The sequence below is a fragment of the Pongo abelii genome, chromosome 1 (assembly GCF_028885655.2).
Source record: "Pongo abelii isolate AG06213 chromosome 1, NHGRI_mPonAbe1-v2.0_pri, whole genome shotgun sequence".
NCBI classification, from domain to species: Eukaryota; Metazoa; Chordata; class Mammalia; order Primates; family Hominidae; genus Pongo; species Pongo abelii.
This window is the reverse complement of record NC_071985.2, coordinates 232,768,758-232,788,435: the sequence shown is the minus strand read 5'-3', so window position 1 is coordinate 232,788,435 and position 19,678 is coordinate 232,768,758. Positions and strand designations below refer to the sequence as shown.

The 19,678-nt window shown below is 67.0% G+C and overlaps 2 protein-coding genes across 4 annotated transcripts; one reads left to right on the top strand and one right to left on the bottom strand.

Moving 5' to 3' along the window:
• Positions 1 to 713: 713 nt before the first annotated feature.
• Positions 714 to 4,677, top strand: TAS1R3 (taste 1 receptor member 3). Its single transcript, XM_024255539.2, has 6 exons — positions 714 to 904; positions 1,006 to 1,306; positions 1,392 to 2,174; positions 2,289 to 2,492; positions 2,628 to 2,748; positions 2,874 to 4,677. The coding sequence occupies exons 1-6, from the start codon at positions 714 to 716 to the stop codon at positions 3,830 to 3,832; spliced, it is 2,559 nt and encodes an 852-aa protein (XP_024111307.2). The 3' UTR covers positions 3,833 to 4,677.
• DVL1 (dishevelled segment polarity protein 1) lies at positions 4,648 to 18,702 on the bottom strand. 3 transcript variants are annotated; one of them, XM_024255551.3, is made up of 16 exons: positions 18,241 to 18,506; positions 12,089 to 12,158; positions 11,762 to 11,883; positions 11,452 to 11,555; positions 11,066 to 11,204; positions 10,033 to 10,126; positions 9,869 to 9,938; positions 9,660 to 9,799; positions 9,241 to 9,317; positions 9,087 to 9,154; positions 8,792 to 8,944; positions 8,026 to 8,157; positions 7,773 to 7,940; positions 7,481 to 7,687; positions 6,475 to 6,512; positions 5,836 to 5,965 (listed from the first exon to the last, which is right to left on the bottom strand). In XM_024255551.3, exons 1-15 carry the CDS (start codon positions 18,408 to 18,410, stop codon positions 6,502 to 6,504), a joined length of 1,725 nt encoding a protein of 574 aa, XP_024111319.1. In that variant the 5' UTR covers positions 18,411 to 18,506; the 3' UTR covers positions 5,836 to 5,965; positions 6,475 to 6,501. The 3 variants fall into 3 exon arrangements, with proteins under 3 accessions (XP_024111313.2, XP_024111317.2, XP_024111319.1); XM_024255545.3 differs by lacking the exon at positions 6,475 to 6,512 and having other exon boundaries at positions 4,648 to 5,965; positions 18,241 to 18,702; XM_024255549.3 differs by lacking the exon at positions 6,475 to 6,512 and having other exon boundaries at positions 4,648 to 5,965; positions 8,867 to 8,944; positions 18,241 to 18,507.
• Positions 18,703 to 19,678: the final 976 nt, after the last annotated feature.

Sequence of the window (19,678 nt, the reverse complement as noted above, 5' to 3'; positions counted from 1 at the left end):
AGCAGTGTGAGTACAGCTGGCCATGCGGTTCCTGCAGCTTCCAGGCATCAGACCCCGGCAGAAGAAGGGCTGAGACCCTCAAGGAACTCTGCTCCCAAGCAGGCTGGGAGGGCACCGCCACCACCCCAGGGCCCTCCCCAGCTGCAGGGTGGAGGCCTGGCTGGCCGGCTGCCCACTGGCTTGACTGGTCTGCAGGCCTAGGGGACCCAGCCCTGCCGCCCCTGGCTCCGGCCAGCACAGCCTTGAGTTGGAGCCAGAAGCTCCCAGGGCTGGGTAGGAGGCGTTTCTGTGCTTGTGAAAAGCCCCAGAGCTGGGTGTCTCTGCATCCCTCCCACGCAGCTGAGCCCTCAGAGCCCTGGAGGCCCCGTTGCCCCCTCTCCTCTCCACAGCCTGCCAGGCAACTCCAGGAATGGGGGGGTGGCGAGGGGCTCAGCCACAGGCAGGGAACATGGCCATGGCCAGCGACTGAGCAGAGCCTGCCTGCCAGTCAATGCTGGCCATAGAGCCTGGCAGTGGCCTCAGGCAGAGTCTGACGCACACAAACTTTCAGGCCCAGGAAGCGAGGACACCACTGGGGCCCCAGGGTGTGGCAAGTGAGGATAGCAAGGGTTTTGCTAAACAAATCCCCTGCCTGCTCCCCGCCCCGGGCTCACTCCATGTGAGGCCCCAGTCAGGGCAGCCACCTGCCGTGCCTGTTGGAAGTTGCCTCTGCTATGCTGGGCCCTGCTGTCCTGGGCCTCAGCCTCTGGGCTCTCCTGCACTCTGGGACGGGGGCCCCATTGTGCCTGTCACAGCAACTTAGGATGAAAGGGGACTATGTGCTGGGGGGGCTGTTCCCCCTGGGCGAGGCCGAGGAGGCTGGCCTCCGCAGCCGGACACGGCCCAGCAGCCCTGTGTGCACCAGGTACAGAGGTGGGATGGCCTGGGTCGGGGTCAGGGTGACCAGGTCTGGGGTGCTCCTGAGCCGGGGCCGAGGTGGCCACCTGTGGTTCCGTGTGGCCCCAGGTTCTCCTCGAACGGCCTGCTCTGGGCACTGGCCATGAAAATGGCCGTGGAGGAGATCAACAACAAGTCGGATCTGCTGCCTGGGCTGCGCCTGGGCTACGATCTCTTCGATACGTGCTCAGAGCCTGTGGTGGCCATGAAGCCCAGCCTCATGTTCCTTGCCAAGGCAGACAGCCGCGACATCGCCGCCTACTGCAACTACACGCAGTACCAGCCCCGTGTGCTGGCTGTCATCGGGCCCCACTCATCAGAGCTCGCCCTAGTCACCGGCAAGTTCTTCAGCTTCTTCCTCATGCCCCAGGTGGGCACCCCCCACCATCACCCACCCCCACCCAGCCCTGCCCGTGGGAGCCCCTGTGTCAGGAGATGCCTCTTGGCCCTTGCAGGTCAGCTACGGCGCTAGCATGGAGCTGCTGAGCGCCCGGGAGACCTTCCCCTCCTTCTTCCGCACTGTGCCCAGCGACCGTGTGCAGCTGACGGCCGCTGCGGAGCTGCTGCAGCAGTTCGGCTGGAACTGGGTGGCCGCCCTGGGCAGCGACGATGAGTATGGCCGGCAGGGCCTCAGCATCTTCTCGGCCCTGGCCGCGGCACGTGGCATCTGCATTGCACACGAGGGCCTGGTGCCGCTGCCCCGTGCCGATGATTTGCGGCTGGGGAAGGTGCAGGACGTGCTGCACCAGGTCAACCAGAGCAGCGTGCAGGTGGTGCTGCTGTTCGCCTCTGTGCACGCTGCCTACGCCCTCTTCAACTACAGCATCAGCAGCAGGCTCTCGCCCAAGGTGTGGGTGGCCAGTGAGGCCTGGCTGACCTCTGACCTGATTATGGGGCTGCCCGGCATGGCCCAGGTAGGCACGGTGCTTGGCTTCCTCCAGAAGGGTGCCCAGCTGCACGAGTTCTCCCAGTACGTGAAGACACACCTGGCCCTGGCCGCCGACCCCGCTTTCTGCGCCGCCCTGGGCGAGAGGGAGCAGGGTCTGGAGGAAGACGTGGTGGGCCAGCGCTGCCCGCAGTGTGACTGCATCACGCTGCAGAACGTGAGCGCAGGGCTAAATCACCACCAGATGTTCTCTGTCTACGCGGCTGTGTATAGCGTGGCCCAGGCCCTGCACAATACTCTTCAGTGCAACGCCTCAGGCTGCCCTTCGCAGGACCCCGTGAAGCCCTGGCAGGTGAGCCCGGGAGATGGGGGTGTGCTGACCTCTGCACGTGCCCAGGCCACCAGGCACGGCCACCACGCCTAAGCTGGAGGTGGCTGGCAGCTCAGCCCCGTCCCCCACCCGCAGCTTCTGGAGAACATGTACAACCTGACCTTCCACGTGGGCGGGCTGACGCTGCGGTTCAACAGCAGCGGAAACGTGGACATGGAGTACGATCTGAAGCTGTGGGTGTGGCAGGGCTCAGTGCCCAAGCTCCACAATGTGGGCGGGTTCAATGGCAGCCTCTGGACAGAGCGCCTGAAGATCCGCTGGCACACGCCTGACAACCAGGTGAGGTGAGGGTGGGTGTACCAGGCGTGCCCCGTGGCAGCCCCCACGGCAGGGCACAGCCTGGGGGTGGGGGCTGTCCCGGTCTCCCGTGGGCGTGCCCAGCCGAGCAGAGCCAGACCCCAGGCCTGTGCGCAGAAGCCCGTGTCCCAGTGCTCGCGGCAGTGCCAGGAGGGCCAGGTGCGCCGGGTCAAGGGGTTCCACTCCTGCTGCTACGACTGTGTGGACTGCAAGGCGGGCAGCTACCGGCACAGCCCAGGTGAGCCGCCTTCCCAGCAGGCGGGGGTGGGAACGCAGCAGGGGAGGGTCCTGCAGAGTCCTGGCTCTGAGACCGGAGCCCATGGGGGACGAGACGAGCACCCAGCGCCCTTCTCCTCCTCACAGACGACCTCGCCTGCACCTTTTGCCGCCAGGATGAGTGGTCTCCGGAGCGGAGCACACGCTGCTTCCGCCGCAGGTCTCGGTTCCTGGCATGGGGAGAGCCAGCTGTGCTGCTGCTGCTCCTGCTGCTGAGCCTGGCGCTGGGCCTCGTGCTGGCTGCTTTGGGGCTGTTCATTCGCCATCGGGACAGCCCACTGGTTCGGGCCTCGGGCGGGCCCCTGGCCTGCTTTGGCCTGGTGTGCCTGGGCCTGGTGTGCCTCAGCGTCCTCCTGTTCCCTGGCCGGCCCGGTACCGCCCGCTGCCTGGCCCAGCAGCCTTTGTCCCACCTCCCGCTCACGGGCTGCCTGAGCACGCTCTTCCTGCAGGCGGCCGAGATCTTCGTGGAGTCAGAACTGCCTCTGAGCTGGGCAGACCGGCTGAGTGGCTGCCTGCGGGGGCCCTGGGCCTGGCTGGTGGTGCTGCTGGCCATGCTGGTGGAGGTCGCACTGTGCACCTGGTACCTGGTGGCCTTCCCGCCGGAGGTGGTGACGGACTGGCACATACTGCCCACAGAGGCACTGGTGCACTGCCGCACACGCTCCTGGGTCAGCTTCGGCCTAGCACACGCCACCAACGCCACGCTGGCCTTCCTCTGCTTCCTGGGCACCTTCCTGGTGCAGAGCCGGCCGGGCCGCTACAACCGTGCCCGTGGCCTCACCTTTGCCATGCTGGCCTACTTCATCACTTGGGTCTCCTTTGTGCCCCTCCTGGCCAACGTGCAGGTGGTCCTCAGGCCCGCCGTGCAGATGGGCGCCCTCCTGCTCTGCGTTCTGGGCATCCTGGCTGCCTTCCACCTGCCCAGGTGTTACCTGCTCATGCGGCAGCCAGGGCTCAACACCCCTGAGTTCTTCCTGGGAGGGGGCCCTGGGGATGCCCAAGGCCGGAACGACGGGGACACAGGAAATCAGAGGAAACATGAGTGACCCGACCCTGTGATCTCAGCCCCGGGGAACCCAGACCTAGCTGAGATCCCCCCCCTAAGCCAACAATGACCCATGTCCTCCTACAGAGACCCTCCCGCTCTAGATTCTGACCCCAAGTTGTCTCCTGACCCTGACCCCACAGTGACCCCTAGGCCTGCAGCAGGTGGACACCCCTGTGACCATCTGGGCCCCAGAGCCAAGCTGTGTCCCTGTCCCTCTGTGCCCAGACCAGGCCTGCCCAGGTAACTCAGACCCACCGTTCTGGAAAGAGGCCCGGAGGGCTCCCAGGGTCCCCGCAACCCACACCGTGAGCTCAGGAAAAGGACGCAGGGAGGCCCCGGCCAGATGGCTGGAAGCCCAAACCAGGCCCTGCCGACCTGACCATGTCCCGCCAGGGCCCCCACCCAGCACCCTTGCCAGGCACCACAGCAGTGGGAGGCCAGGTGGGGGCACACAGGCATATGCCCAGGGCAGAGCCCGCCCAGGTGGGGGTGGCACCCAGCTTCCTTCTCTGCCCTGGCCCAGTGGGTACACACCATCATGACTGTCACCAGTCCCAGGGACAGAGCCCAGGTGGGGTGGGGGCGGGGTCCAGCACCACGGCCAGCACCGACCACCAGGACCCTGGAGCCAGCACCATGGACAGAAAACTGCCCATCAGGGTCCGATGCCAGCACCCCGCCAGGCCCACACAGGGTCTTGGGTCAGAGTCCGAGGGTCAGCTCCCAGCAGGGCCTAGGGGAGGCTGGACCAGCTCCCTATGCCTCATTCCAAGGCAGCCCAGCCGGAGAGAAGCGGCACAGGCCACACATCCGTCCCATAAAATTAAACGCTTTTTAGTGTTTAAAATAAGCAGCATTTACACAGAAGCAGCTCTATGTGAACCATCTAGGCGCTGGGACTTTGATACAATATCTACAGCACAGACACGTGGGGGCCAGAGAAGCCAAGAAGGCCGCGGTGTGTGCAGGCCGCGATGTGTGCGCGCAGTGTGTGCACTCACCAAGGATGGGCCACCTGACTGCCCATCTCCCCAAGACCTCCCTCCCTGTGGTAGCTGTGCACATCGGGGCCCCTTGACCCTGCGGGCCACGGTCCCTCCCCGCCCTGGCGGGGACACAGTGGGCAGGATGTCCAGCCCTCTCTCGTCTTCCCGTCCCGTCCTCCACATACTTTCAGACTGCGTTGCCGGATGGGAGGGGAGAAGGTGCAGGCTGCTCCAAGGGGCAGCGGCAGGTGGGACAGCTGACAGGGTCACCTCCTCCCCAAGTCACCGGCCAGGCAATAAATAAATAAATTAGATCCCTACTCCAGACAGCCAGAGGGACCTGGGGGCTCCGGCTCCACCCCCGGGAGGCCCTGTCCTGGGTCAGACGGCTTGGGCCAGTGCACCGCAGGGGGTTGCCCCGCGTGGACCACCCTGGGGGCCTGGGCACAGCTGTGCAGGAGGTGGGGGTCAGCCAAGAGCCCAAGGGGGTCTTCCTCATCCCAGGAGGGGTCGCCACCAGACACAAGGGGTTGGGAGGTCCCTGAGGCTCTCGCTGAGGAGCAGAGAGGGAGCGCCCCCAACATGGCTGCTCAGACACAGGTGCTGTCAGGAGCCGGAGCAGCCAGGCTGCCAGGGCAGATGGTGGTGGTCCAGCCTGCCCCCCACCCTGCCTCCCATCCCGGCCCCCACGAAGGCAAGCCCACGTGAGCTCTGCGTGCAGCAGGACCGCCAGCTCCCCGCCTCGGGCAGGGCTGGGGCACGCGCCACGAGTCACATGATGTCCACGAAGAACTCGCAGGGGTTCCCCATGGCCTTCTGGAAGGACTGGCGGCTGCCTGTCAATTCCGGGGGGACGGCAGCCAGCTCCCGGACAGGGGGTCCCCCAGGCGGCCCCCCCACCACTGTATAGGCCTTGGTCATGGGGTGGGGCGGGGGGAGCCCCGGGGCGGTGGCCGAGGCCTGACTGCGCGGGCTGCTGCCGCGGCTGAGCTGGCCGGCCGGACGCTCTCGCCAGCTGCTCCCCACCCCACTCGGTGCCGTGTGATCCGATTCACTGCCGCTGCCCCCGGCTCCCGCCGCCCGACGCTCCTTCTCACGGCCCGGGGCCCGGCGGCTGCTCCGGGTGGACCCGCTGCTCTTGCTCCCTGGGAGTGAGAACAGGATGGGGAAGGAGGCCGTCAGCACCAGGCCCGGCCACGTCCAGAACAACCGCCCCCGCCAGGCGCCAGGTGACCAGGCAGGAACGGTGGCCCGTGCAGGATGGGTGGGTGGGGCAGCCATGCAGGCGCGAGGACAGGGCCGGCACCCCCAGGGTCACAGGGGCAGCTGCAGCAGGCGTGGGCTGGTGGAGGCAGTGGGAGGCAGGCAGGGTCCTGGGGCGAGCTGGGCGCCCCCACGCCTCACCCCGATGCTTGAGCTGAGGGCCTGGTCTCGTGGCTGAAAGACTGAGGCGCCAGCGAGGGCCCCTCATGCCCGGTGCCCCCATGGCCATCCTGGATTCCCCACCCGAGGCCCCACTGTCCCCCCGACCCAGGACCCTGGCCGACGGATGACTCAGCTCAGCCCTGTCCTGGGCTCCCAAGACGCAGTGGGAGCTGGAGGGCATGGCCGGCTGGGGACATGCTGAGGGACGCCGGGTGGGACCCTGGCTTACCGGCCCAAGGTCCACTCCGCTAGTCCTTCAGTCTAAGGCTTGTTCAGCACAAGACAAGGGATAGCACGAGTTACACGCCCGGCTGCCCGGCACCTGCCCGGCACCCACCCGCCACCAGTGGGGCCTGACCGCGGGCTGGGTGGGGCTGAAGTGGGCGCAAGCGCTGGTCGAGGGTCAGTAGACACCAAGCATGGCTTCTCTGCGGCCCCACACCCTCCGGCCACCTCTCCTCTCTCACTCTCCTTCCTGGGCCCTCCAGGCCGCCACCTGCACCCCTCCCTGGCCTGCAGACACCCCCGCTGGCCTCACCAACCCCACCCACTGGGGCCTCTGCTCCACCAGGCAACACCTCAGGGACGCCCTGGATCTCCCGGCCTCTAAACACATCCCAGCCATGGGCACAAGGCTGTGATGCACGCCACCATCCACATTAGGCTCCCTGCCCGGGCTGCAGCTGCCACCCTCCTGTGTCCTGGGGCCTAGAAAGTGACTGTCAGACTCCTTGGCCACCCCTGCCCTATCCTTGTCACACGGCCCTTGGCCACATGGTCTCCTGGCCTCCTGCCTCTACCATAGGAGAACCACCAGCTGCCACCCCTACCAGGCACAGCCGCCCAGGCCGCCAGGCTCCTGGAGGCCCCTCATCCCAACCCCACCCAGATGAGGTGGGGTCCAGGCTGCCCCTGTGTGAGACGCTTCCCTGTCCTCCCCATTCACACTGGCTCTTGGATCCCCCTGGCACTTGCCCTTTCCAGAAGGAGCCCACCCAGGGCCCAATTACACAGCAGGAGCATGGGGTTGGGGTCAGTAGAGAAGTGGGGCGGAGCCGGGGGTGGGGTGGAGCAGCAGCGGGGTGGGGTGGAGCTGGGGGCGGAGCAGCAGCGGGTGGGGTGGGGCTGGGGGCAGAGCAGCAGTGGAGTGGGGCGGAGCCGGGTGCGCGGCAGCAGCGGGTGGGGCAGAGCTGGGGGCGGAGCCGGGGAAGGGCAGGTGGGGGCGGCGTTCTCACCTTCACTCTGCTGACTCCCGGTGCTGCCGCTGCCATAGCTAAAGCCCGGGTCCTGGTAGGCAGGCGGGAAGCAGGGTGGGGGCCCCGGGTACTGGTAGGGATAGCCCTGACCCAGGGGCCAGGGGGCAGCCGGGTGGGGCAGCGGGGCCAGCGTGTCCTGATCCGAAGCCCCACTGGAGCCACTGTTGAGGTTCAGGGTGGCGAGATCTGGTGGGGGAGGGTAGGTGAGGGCCGCAGAGGGGCCTCCGGCGTTCCCCTCCCCCCCGCCCGGAAGCCCGAAGCCCCCACTCACTGCTGCAGAGGTCCCCGAAGACATAGTAGCACTGCTCGGAGAAGGTGATCTTGTTGACCGTGTGCCGCAGGAAGCCGTGCTTCAGCAAGCTGCTGGCGTACTTCCGGGCCTCCCGTCGCTCCTTGAAGCCCTCCACGTGTGCGTACAGCCAGTCCACCACGTCCGCCCCTGGCCGGCACCAGCGGTCAGCCCGCAGCCCCGAGGCACGCAGCCCCGCCCCTGGCACTGTCCGCCCGCGGGGACTGCCACTCACCGATGACGGCATTGGCGATGGTGATCTTGAGCCACATGCGGTCGCGGATCTCCAGTCCCGAGTCTGGAAGCTGCATGACCCGGACGACGGCGCTCATGTCACTCTTCACCGTCAGCGGCGCCTCTTCCAGCTCTGCAAGGCACAGCCCCGCCTCAGCCCCAGCAGCTGAAGGCGGGGGACTCAGGGCCCTGCACCCCCAGGGGAGCCTCTGGGCAGAGCCTGCGCCAGGGCGCAAGCTGGAGGGTGCGTGACAGCAGGGCCCCGGCTCACTGCAGGATGCAACCCCGTGAGGCTGGGGCGTGAGCAGGAGGATTGGACATTTAGTCTCCCACTCCCGCAGACACTTTTCATCAGGATCCTAGACGCAAACTGGGCTGAGGACACCCCACCCTGCAGACCAGGGCGTAATGAGAACGGGGCAGGCCCCTTCCCCTCCCCGCATGCCCCGCCCGAGAGCGCAGGCTGTTAGTCGTGTTAGCGGCAGGAAGCAGAATGGAGACCCGGCCCCTGCCTCTGGCCCCCTGGGTGCACCCCGCATAGGGGCCCTACATACATCCCCTGCTCCCAACACACAGACCATGAGCAGGATGGGCTGCGCAAGGTGGGCACGGGTGCCTGTGCGCACATGTCTGTGCAAGAAGTTGGGGACAGGCAACACACACGTGTCACAGCCCCATGATGGCCACAGGCGGCCATGCTGGAGGCTGGCAGAGACGCCCCCTCCAAGCCTCGGTTTCTGCTGGGGCCCTCGGGAGCTGCCACTTACGTGGAGCACCAGGCACGGAGCTGGTTAGTGAGGAGGAGCTGGTGCGCGTGACGGCGCTGGAGCAGGGGCTCGTACCGTAGCGGGGCAGGGCTCCTGTCAGTGCCGCCGTGTGGGACAGCCAGGCGGCGGGGTCGATGGGCCGCACCGGGTCAGCTGGGTGGCCGCCACGTGGCGATGACAGGCGGACAGATGGACAGGGTGGGAGGGCAGGGTGCAGGGCACAGAGGAGAGAGACTTTCAGGCTGGGTAGGCGCCCCCTCCCCATCCCGCCCCGTGTGCCCCGAGGGCCACTCACCCCGTGGGACAGTGAAGTAGCTTCGGGGCGTTGGGTCCCAGCACTTGGCCACAGTGAGGCTGATGGGCCTGCAGGAACGGTGTTCACACAGCAAGGCCCCCATGGCCCCACCTCCCTGCCTGGCCCCTCCCGCTCCAGCGCCCCCAGCCCTCACCCCGTCTGGGATACGATCTCCCGCAGCACCCGCACGGCATCATCATTGCTCATGTTCTCAAAGTTCACGTCATTCACCTGCAGGGGTGGGGATTAGGGTGGTGCAGGCAGGGTGTGCAGCTCAGTCCACCGCCCCCGCAGATCCACCCGCAGCTGCAGGTCCCCCAGCAGCCCCCACAGACCCACCCGCAGCCACACGTCACCCTGCAGCCCCCACGGACCCACCCGTAGCCGCATGTCACCCCAAAGTCCCCACGGACCCACCCGCAGCCGCACGTCACCCTGCAGCCCCCACGGACCCACCCGCAGCCGCACGTCACCCCGAAGTCCCCACGGACCCACCCGCAGCCGCACGTCACCCCGAAGTCCCCACGGACCCACCCGCAGCCGCACGTCACCTCGAAGTCCCCACAGACACACCTGCAGCAACATGTCGCCTGGCTCGATGCGGCCGTCAGCGGCCACAGCCCCGCCCTTCATGATGGAGCCGATGTAGATGCCGCCGTCTCCACGGTCGTTGCTCTGCCCCACGATGCTGATGCCCAGAAAGTGATGTCTCTCTGCAGGAAGAGCCATGAGCCGCGGCCAAGCCTCTGCCCCTGCCCCCAACCCTCGCCCCGAGGCCTCACCCATGTTGAGCGTGACAGTAACGATGTTGAGGGACATGGTGGAGTCGGTTATGCTGCTGAAGGAGGAGGCCTGCGGAGGGGAGGGGGGCGTGTGTGAAGGGCACGGGGCTGCCCGACACTGACTTCGCCTCCCCAGCCCCGCCCTGCTCCACCCTGCTGCCTACCCGGTCCGCCTGCCGAAGGCGCTGCTTCCTCCGCCGGCGTTTGTGCTTCCGGATGAGCCTGGATGAGGTGCTCTGCTCCGTGGAGCTGCTCAGCCTGGGGACAGACCGTCAGAGCTCAGAGGAGCTAGAGACATGGGTGGGGGGCTGGGACCCCGCTCCCCCAATGCTGGGTGGGCTGAACCTGGGAATCGGGGGGTTCAGGCCAGGCTTGTTCCAAAGCAGGCTCAGTGCCTGACGTCCACGCCCCAGGACCTACACACGTGATGTGCACGAGCACACACGAAAATCCCAGAAACAGGCAAACTGGGCACAAACACATGTAGCCAGATCCACTACTGGCACACACGCACCCCTGCACACATGCACCCCTGCACACACATGCACACCTGTGCACAGGCACACATGCACACACACCTGCACACACGCACACAGGCACACATACACCTACACACAGGCACACCTGCACACACACCTGCACACATGCATGCACACCTGCACACTGCACACCTGCACACACGCACGCATGCACACATACGCCTGCACACAGGCATACATGCACACACACGCCTGTGCACACACACCTGCACACACGCACACGTGCACATGCACACACGTGCATTATGAAAACGCTCCTCACATGCACACTGTGAAAACGCACCTCACGCACACACACGTGCACACACAGACATGCGCATCATTTACATAAACATTTGCACACAGGTACTTGCACAGACACACATGCGCAATGTGAAAACACCTCACACAGACACATGCACAAGCAGACACGTGCATCATGTACACATTTGCACGCGGGCACACACAGGCGCACAAACACGTGCACAGTGAAAACACACCAGTGGAACACGTGCACAAGCACACGTGCATCATGTACACAGACATTTGCACGCACACACATGCACACACAGACACGTGCAATGTGAAAACACCTCATGCAGACCCACACATGCACACCATGTACAGACATTTGCACGTGGGCACACAGGCACACACGCCCGCAGACACACCCACACACCTGCTCGTGCTGCCATCCTCCTCCGAGTCCACAAAGCTGCTGGACTCAAGCTCACTGCTTAGGGCGGTGGACGCGCTGTCTGGGGGCAGCCCCACATCCCGCCGTCGGTCTCCCCTTGGGTGCCCATTGGTCCGGGCGGCTGTGGGGGCAGCAAGTTGGGAGCTGACTGCGGGGTCTCCCAGAGGTCATGGGTTTGGGGCCGCCTGGGCAGTGCTGCATGCCTGTGGGTCTGGGAGCTGGCGGCTCGACTGTAGGCTCACTGGGCGTGTGCCTCCACCCCAGCACCGCTACTGGCTGGGGGACAGGAACTGCTGTAGTAGGAACATGGCTCATGGGGGTCCCAGGGAGGCTGGGGGTCCACAGCTGGGCAGACATGACCACTGTACCCTCCTCGCGGTTCCGGCGTCGGGCACGCTCCCGCCGGTGGCTGACCATGGACTCCGTGCCTGTCTCGTTGTCCATCCCGTCACGGCTGCTGGCCACATTTGGGCTGTGCAACAAGAGCAGGATGGGTGGGGAGGCCATGGCCCCAGCCCCTCAGATGCCTCCCTGCCCAGCCTCCCCTCGCCTGTGGGACCCCAGCCCCAGCAGGTGCCACACCTGCCTACTGGCCCAGGCAGGTCTCCCTCCCCTGTTGGTCAGCAACCCCCATGACAGGCTTGGGGTAGCAGGGCCCAGTGCCCACGGTGTCCTTACTGGAAGGAAGGGGGCCGAGAGTCCCCGATGCCGCCTGTCCGCTCGAGGGGCGGGGGCAGGTCTGTGTGGCTGTCCGTGCCCTGGGACCCTGCATCTGAGTGAGCACCCTCAGCCAGGACCAGCTGTGGAGGGAGCAGGCATGCTCAAGGGGGCCCATCCTCCTTCAGGACGCCTCCTCAGGGCACCCAGGGAACAGGGGGCCAGCAAGCTGCCCTATCCGCACCCAGCCTGCCAGGGCCTCCCCACACCCACCGCCTCCCCGCAGGAAGAGCCCCACCCTGGAATGCTCCCCAGGCTAGCCTTCGGGGCCAAGACGCAGGGGCTCACCCAGGAGACCACGCGGCCGTTGAAGCAGGGAAGCTTGGCGTTGTCATCAAAGATCTCCTCCTTCACCACCCTGTGGGCATATGCCGCCATGAGGCCCCACCTGGGGGGCCTAACCCTGCGGCTCTAGAGGTGAGGCCTGGAGAGCAGGCGCTCCTCCTGCCCGCACAACGTCACTCTGTGGACACCCCTGCTAGCACATTCTCCTCTTGGGAACCGTCCTTCCTCTCCATCACATCCTGGGCCCCCACCCCCCCAGCATGGGGACAGTGGCTGTGGACATCCTCACAGGGGTGGCTCAGCCAAAGGCTTCCAGTCCCCTGCAGCGTCGGTCCCCAGCCCCCAGGTGGGGGGACAGCTAGGGTGAGGCCTCCTTGGGAAAGCCCCTGTGCCGAGCTGCCCTCGGTTCATGTATGTGGTGGCCCCAGATGCTGTCTCCAACCACCCCCACCTCATCTTGTCCTGGGGCTTGGAGCCCCCCCAGGGCTTCCCCGACACTGGGACTCCTCAGGGCCAGGACCCAGCCTCCTCAGCAGCAGCAGCTGCACCTACCGGGCTCCAAGGCTCCCCAGGCTATTCCCTGTCCCTTGCCCCAGACCTCAGGTCCACCGCTCCACCTCCCAGCCAGCTCCAGACCAGCCGCCCACTCCTCAACAGCCAGGGCATCAGGCCACCTGCACCCACCCCTGCACTCAGACCTGTCATTCCCAACCAGGAGCCCAAATCCTCCAGCAGCCTCCTCTCCATCAGGCCGGCCATGCCGTCTGGCCCCACTCCGCCCTCCTGGCGTCTCAGGAGCACCCTCAGGTCCCAGGCCATGTGCCTGCCTGCCCAGGTTCAGGCTCTGTGAGGGCGGGGCTTTGCCTGACCCCTGCCCTGCACCCCTAGCCAGGCTCACAGTCCACGCACAAGGACTCTCGGACCCGACGGACGGACGTAGGTGGGCTGGGAGGGCACACAGGTCCCCAGAGGCAGCCCACCACCCTGCTGTCCTGTCCATCTAGCCAGGGAGACAAAGACCTCCACTCACCAAACCTCCCTGCACCTCAGGACCTAGAGGGGCAGCAGGGGACATGGAGCCGGCAGGGCCCCCAGGAGAGCAAGCTGGCCAGCTGCCTCGCCAGTCCACCCCCAGGTCACATGGGCTTGGGAACGGGGCAGAGGGCACCCAGGCAGGCCGCAGAAAGTCAGGGGACACGAACCAGGAGGAGGCCAGGTGACCCGAGCTCAGAGTTCAGAGGGCAGGGTGGCAACCCACATGGCACAGAGGGGATGGCTGGGCAGGGGCAGGTCCCCGGGCCAAGGAGCAAGACAGGCATGGCTGTGGTCGACACTCACACTGTAACCTCTGAGGGCCCAGGCTCTGAGGGCAGGCTGGGTAGGATCCAGACGCCGCCTCATGGCACCCTGCCCTGCCCAGCAGCATTTTCCACACCCGGGACTTGGGCCCAGTGGAGAAACGTGAGCCCGGAGACGGGGCTGGGCCTGGCCGCACACCTGGCAGGAAGCGGCCTTGTGGCTGCTAGTCCCACTGCCAGCTACAGAGCCACCCCGACTGGCCGCTCCAGGTCCCCTGACTCCGGGGCACCTTGACTCAGCCAGGCTCCGAAGCAGCGGGTAGCAGGAGGCCCCCGGCGAAGTGGCAAACCCACACTCCCACCCAAGCCCTGGCCCACCCACTTGCTGGGAAGAGGCCCCAAGCCTCAAGGCAGAGTGGACGGCAGGCAGGGCCAGCCCAGGTGGGAGCAGGGACCCCTCCCTAGCCCTCTGGGGTCCTGCAGCTGCCTCCCCAGGCCTCCCAGGGCAGGGCCATGGCCATGAGGTGGACGCCCCCAAAGAGCAGAGAAGGTCACTTCTCAGACCCCTCCACGTCTGCTGCCCCCACACAGGAGCCTTCCCAGGTAAGACCATGACCCCCATGGCCACCACAGTGAGAGGCTGTCACACCTGAAAGGCTGGAGCAACCCAGGGTGAGGTGGGCCCCACGGACACCAGGGCCACCACCAGCTGCCGCCAGGGGGCCAGGGCCCACAGTGAGCCCTTGTCTCTAATGGACCTGACCACGGCAGAGACCCTGGCAGGGTCCCCACCTCAGCCCCTGACACACAGCCCCAGGTGGCCCGGTCGGCAGCTTCTCCCCTGCCGCACCCAACCCCAGCACCCTCTGACTCACCGGAGGGAGACACTCAGTCACCCAGCACCCTCTGACTCACCGGAGGGAGACACTCGGCCACCCAGCACCCCAGGGCAGCGCCCACCTGGCCCCACCGGAAGAGGGCCCTGCCTCCTGCCACCATCCAGAGTGGCCCAAGCCCACACGGCCCCCCCAGCCAGGGCCTCACGAAGACCCCAGGCTGCCTGGGATGTCCCTGCCCCTTGCCCCCTCACAGATGTCCAGCCAGGGCCCAGAGGCCCTACTCACTCTGCCCTCTTCAGCCCAACAGGGTGTAACAAGTCCTCCCTTGCCCCCGGTGGCAGGGTACAGACCCAAGCCTGGCTGGGCCAGGAGAAAGGCAGCAGGACCCAAACAGCACAGAGGGCAGGGGGGGGTCTGCCTGGGGATCCAGGGGTCAGCTACCCAGGTCCCAGGCAGAGCCCTGCCATCCCCACCCCAGCCGGATGGGGGAGGGTGCTAGAGGCCGGCCAGGTGTTGGGGGCGCACCCACCACCCAGGGTCCCCGCGCCTCTGTAGCAGCCTCCGCTGAAACTCACGGAAGCTGCCAGGGGCACCCCTGCCAGCACTGTGCCCCCACCTTGGGATTCCCTGTGAGGCCTGGCTAACCTCTGTGTGCTGCCCCCACAGACCCGCCCCGGGGAGGAATCCACTCAGAGGCAGCGCCCTGGGAGCCAGCATGACCACACAAGATGCAGAGGACCCTCTGGACTCCCAGAGGCCACAGCCAGCTGCCCTAGACGTGGCGTGGTCCCGAACGCACCCCATTCTCCCAAGGTGGAGCAGGAAGCTGGCCCAGGGCAGGCGGCGCAGAGCCATCTCGTGCCCTCAGAGCCCCCCGTGCACGCCCCAGGTCAGGGCCCTCAGCCTTGGGGGTCTGTGGCCTCCCAACCCCTGACCCCAGAGCCAGCAGCTCTCCACCAGCCTGTCCCCCGGGTGGTGCCGAGTCCTGGGATCTCTCTGTGCTCCCTCCCCAGGTTCAGGCCACACAGGCTTGAGTGTCCCTGCTGGGCCATGGCTATGAGTGCAGTAGGTGAACTGCCTGGACCCTCCCAACACCAGGGAGGCACTCAGGGCACAGAGAGGCTGAGTCACAGACCCCAAGTGGCACAGCCAGGGAGGGCGGAGTGGGAACTCCCCCCGCAGCCCAGGCCAGGCAGAGCCTCCCCAACTCCACAGCTCCCCACAGCACCACCCAGGACACAAGGAGCTGTCACGACACCCAGGCCCATGGCAGGGGGCCCTGGGGACCGGGGCTTTGGGCCCACAGCCTTGCCTCCACCCATCCCCCAGTCCCAGGCCTGGGTCACCCCCACTTCGGAGATGAACTGTGGGAGCTGTGCCCAACAGATGGGCTCGGTGCCAAGTCCAGCAGGCCCAGCATCCGCCACGCACCCAACAGTGGGGACCCGGAGCCAAACACCCTCCCTCGTCTGCCTTGGCCAAAGGCTGGGCGAGACCCCCTGCCAACCACCAAACCCAGCACCAGGCAGAGACCCTCCCCAATTCTTCCCTCCTGCCAGCCCTGGGGACCTTGGGTCAGAATAGCTGTGACCAGGGCATGAAAAGTGGAGGACAGGCGGGGGACCTTCACCCACTGGGCCGAAGCCGTGCGTGGGGAGTGGGGTCCAGACCAGGGCACGTGGCTGTGGCCACGACACAGGCTCCCTGCACTGCAAGGTGGTCAGTCATGCTCTGGAGCAGAGGCTGGGGAACCAGGGCTGGGCTGAGAATGCAGCGGAGGCTGGGGAACCAGGGCTGGGCTGAGAATGCAGTGGAGGCTGGGGAACCAGGGCTGGGCTGAGAATGCAGCGGGGGCTGGCACAGGAACCCCTGACTCACCAGGGACTCCTCAGCGTCCCCAGCCTGAGGCTCCCTCTCTTATGGAAGCCACCCCAGACCAGCGAGGACCTGCCTTCTCTTCCCCCCACCTTCAGCTACATTCACTTGGCATCCAAGGCCAGTGTCTAGTTCAGCTCTCGCTTAAGCTAAAGTATGACTGACCAACCAGCCCCTCCCACAGGGGTTCTATTCCACAGAACAGACAGTGCTGAGAGCTCTGCGCGTAAAACTCAGGGGAAGGGATGAAAGAAGTAATTGATGAGGGTCCTCCGTAGGCTCCTGAGGCCACCAGCCAGAGGATCAGGGAGGACATGGAGCAAGGCCCCCGTCCCAGCCAGAGAACCTGGGAAGCTACAGAGCAAGGCCCCCATCTTGGGCCTCCAGCATCACCCCAGTCCATTCTTTCCAACCCGCACAGCCCAGCCCAGCCCTGACCTCTGCAGCCCCACTGACTCCCAGCCCCCTGTAAGCCTGCAGCCCCCAAAGCTGTACACTGAAGCTCCCCTGTCTCTTTCCTGGCCGCATCCCCAAGCCTGCCTCGACACCCAGACCTGCCCACCCTGTTCCCAGGCCCGGGCACCCACGAGTCCTCCAAATGTGCCCAGCAGGTGCAGCCACTGCTGGAAGTGCACTAGGGCAACAGCCAGGCTGTCTCTGCCCTGGCCAGCCCCCAGTGGGTGTCGGGAGCAGAAGGCGGACTCCCCCAGGGCTTCATCCCAGAGCATGGTCCAGGAGCAGAACCTAGGAGCTGGGCACCTCCTCACTACGCATTTCCTGGTGGCAGACGTTTGCAACAAAGAGCATTAGTGACTTTAGTAACTTTGTTAGAATAGTAAACTAAGTTAAAAACAAAAATACCTTACACATGCCCCATGCTCAAGGCCAAAGCAGCCCAAGCCCAGAGAAGCAGGGACTGCAAGGTGCCCCAGCAGGGGAGGAGCCCGGACCAGATTCAGAAAACAAACCGCCCCCTCCTACCCAACCTGACCGGAACAGGCAGGAGGGCCGCTGAGCCGAGTGGGGAGCGCCCAGCCTTCAGAGGCTGCCAAGGACGCACCCTGCCCCCTCTGCTTCGCCTGGTGGTGGGGGTGGGGAAGGAAAGTATAGCTGTGCAGATGTCCCTTGGGCCCCCCTGAGAGCCCCAGAGCAGACCCAGCCTGACTGGACCTGGGGCTGCCTGAGGACCCTGCAACCACAGAATCCAGGAAACAGCCTTAATGTCACAATCCCAAGAGGCTGCCACACACAAGAACACGGCTTGCCGGAGGCTCACCTCTCGGGGCCACGAGGCCTGAGTCCGCCCCTGGCACTGTGGAGCTGGGACTGGGGACTCAGGTTACTGGTTGCTGGACCGGGCCAGGCCGGGCCTCAAGCAGACGGCCAGGCTCCTGCTCCCTGTCCCAGAGGGCCCAGCTCAGCACAACACGGGTCTCCTCGCCTGGGACACCACCACGGAGGCCCAGCAGGGAGACGCTGACCCAGGCTGCCCCGAAACAGCAGATGGTCTGGGCTGCTCCGGGAAAGCAAGTGCTTTGTGGCTCAGTGGGGACGGGGCCCACAGGGAGCTCAGGACACGGGTAGGCAAATAAAGTTCCACGGTCACCAGTGGCCCTTGACCTCCACCGTGTCACACGGACCCTGGAGAAGGGGACCAGAAGGACCTGTCTTGAGCCTCAGGAAGCTTCTGCAAACCCTAGCAGACAGGTCGGTGAACCTGTCCCCCCACGTCGGTGAACCTGTCCCCCCACGTCTCCCCATCCCAGCTAGGGAACCCCACCCTGCTTCCTTCCCACTGACACGCCCCTGACCCCAGCCCGCATCAACGGCAGGCGCTCCCGGCCAGCCCCGGTGGAAGGGATGCGGCCGACCGAGTCTGACCCGGGCCAAGGCAGGACTCGGGGCCGGGAAGCTGGGGCCAGGGACGACGGGACCCCCGCCTGCCATCGCCCCGCTCCACGGACAGATGGGCGCGCGCCGCACACGGGCGGAGGCCGCCACCCGCGCCGCATCTGGCGGAGGCGCGTCGCGGTCGCAGGTCCCCGGGGGCGCGGACGGCTCAGGACCCTCGCCCCGTCCCCGCGCGGGCAGGTGCGACCCCCGAGCCCGCGCCAAGCTCGCGCAGGCCTCGCGGCCGACTGACCCGAAGTCCTGGTCCATGGATTTAAAGAAGAATTTGTAGGCGTGCACGGGCCGGTTGCTGAGCACGTTCTTGAAGTCGGCTAGCGTGACGCGCTCGGGGGCCACGGGCAGCTTGACCAGGTACGGCGTCTCCTCCTCGTCCATGTGGTAGATGATCTTGGTCTCCGCCATGGCGCGGCGGCGGCGCGGAGCCCGCGCGCTCAGGGCCCGGCCCGGGGCTCGGACGCGGGGCGCTCCCCGCCCGCCTGCGCCCCGCCCGGCCCGCGCCGCTCTCGGCCCCGACGCTCCGAGGCCCCCGGGCGCCCCCGCCCGACCGCCCAGGCCCCGGCCGCCGCCCCCGGCTCCCGCGCTCGTCCCGACTGCTGCCCCGCGGCCCGCGGCCGCCCATCCGCCCCCGGCCCGGGAGCGGCGCGAGGGACGCAGCTCGGAGGGCGCGCTCAGCCCCGCCGCCCTCCCGCCTGCGCCCCTCGGGCCGCGCCGTTAAAGGGACCGCCCGGCCTGGGGCCCTGAGCGTGGCCGCGGGGGGGCGCCCGAGCGCGCAGCGTTGACGTCACGGGAGCGCGCGGCGGGGGCGGGGCGCGGCTGCGCAGACGCAGGCACTCCTCGCTCGCCCCGCCCCGGCCCCGCCCCCGCGCGCGGCCCCGCGCTCCCTTCTGTTCCGGGGCACGCGACACGCGCCGGTGCATTCCCACGCGGCCTGGCTGTGGGCCCGTGGCCGCCGGGGCGCTCGGGTGGGGCGGAGGGACCCCGGGGACGCCGGGTGCGCGGCGCTGAGGTGGCGCCCGGTCCCTCTGCGCCACCGCGAAGGCTCCCGACTTGTGTGGTCTCTGCCGGGTCCCACGGGGTCCAGGCGCAGGCCGAGCGGATGCGGGGCGCGCGGGGGCGCGGGCGTTCACGGAGGCGTCGGAGCGCGCGGCGGCGGGAGGGGTTTCGTCCTGGGGTCCTCCGCAAGGCAGGGGAGACCTCCGATGCGTCGCCTGAGGCCGCGGGGCGTCCGCGCTTACTGCTCCGGGGCTCGAAGGACTGGAGGCCTTCCCAGCCCGACCCCAGCAGGAAGCGCGGAGGCCACTAGAGGGCGGCCCAGGATGGGGAGAGTGAGGAGGAAGCCTGGACGGGGCTGGAGCGATGGGGAGAGTGAGGAGTGGGCTGGACGGGGCTAGAGCGATGGGGAAGAGAGTGCGGTGGGGTCCCTTGGTCCCCGTCCCCAGGAAGCCGGCAGGAGTCTGGAACTCGCATCTATCGGGCCCTGACCATGTTCGGGGCTGCACCGGCTCAGAGAGAAACCCATCAGTGCTGGCACCGGTGCTTGACGGTCAGCTTGGGCCTGGGGTCCTGACCCTGCACCCGGGCTCTGAGAGGGAGAACTGTGGCGTCCGCTCAGCCAAGCCCGGACAGCTCAGCCGCCAGCCCCCTCTGCCTGGAGCCTGGGCCACCTTCCC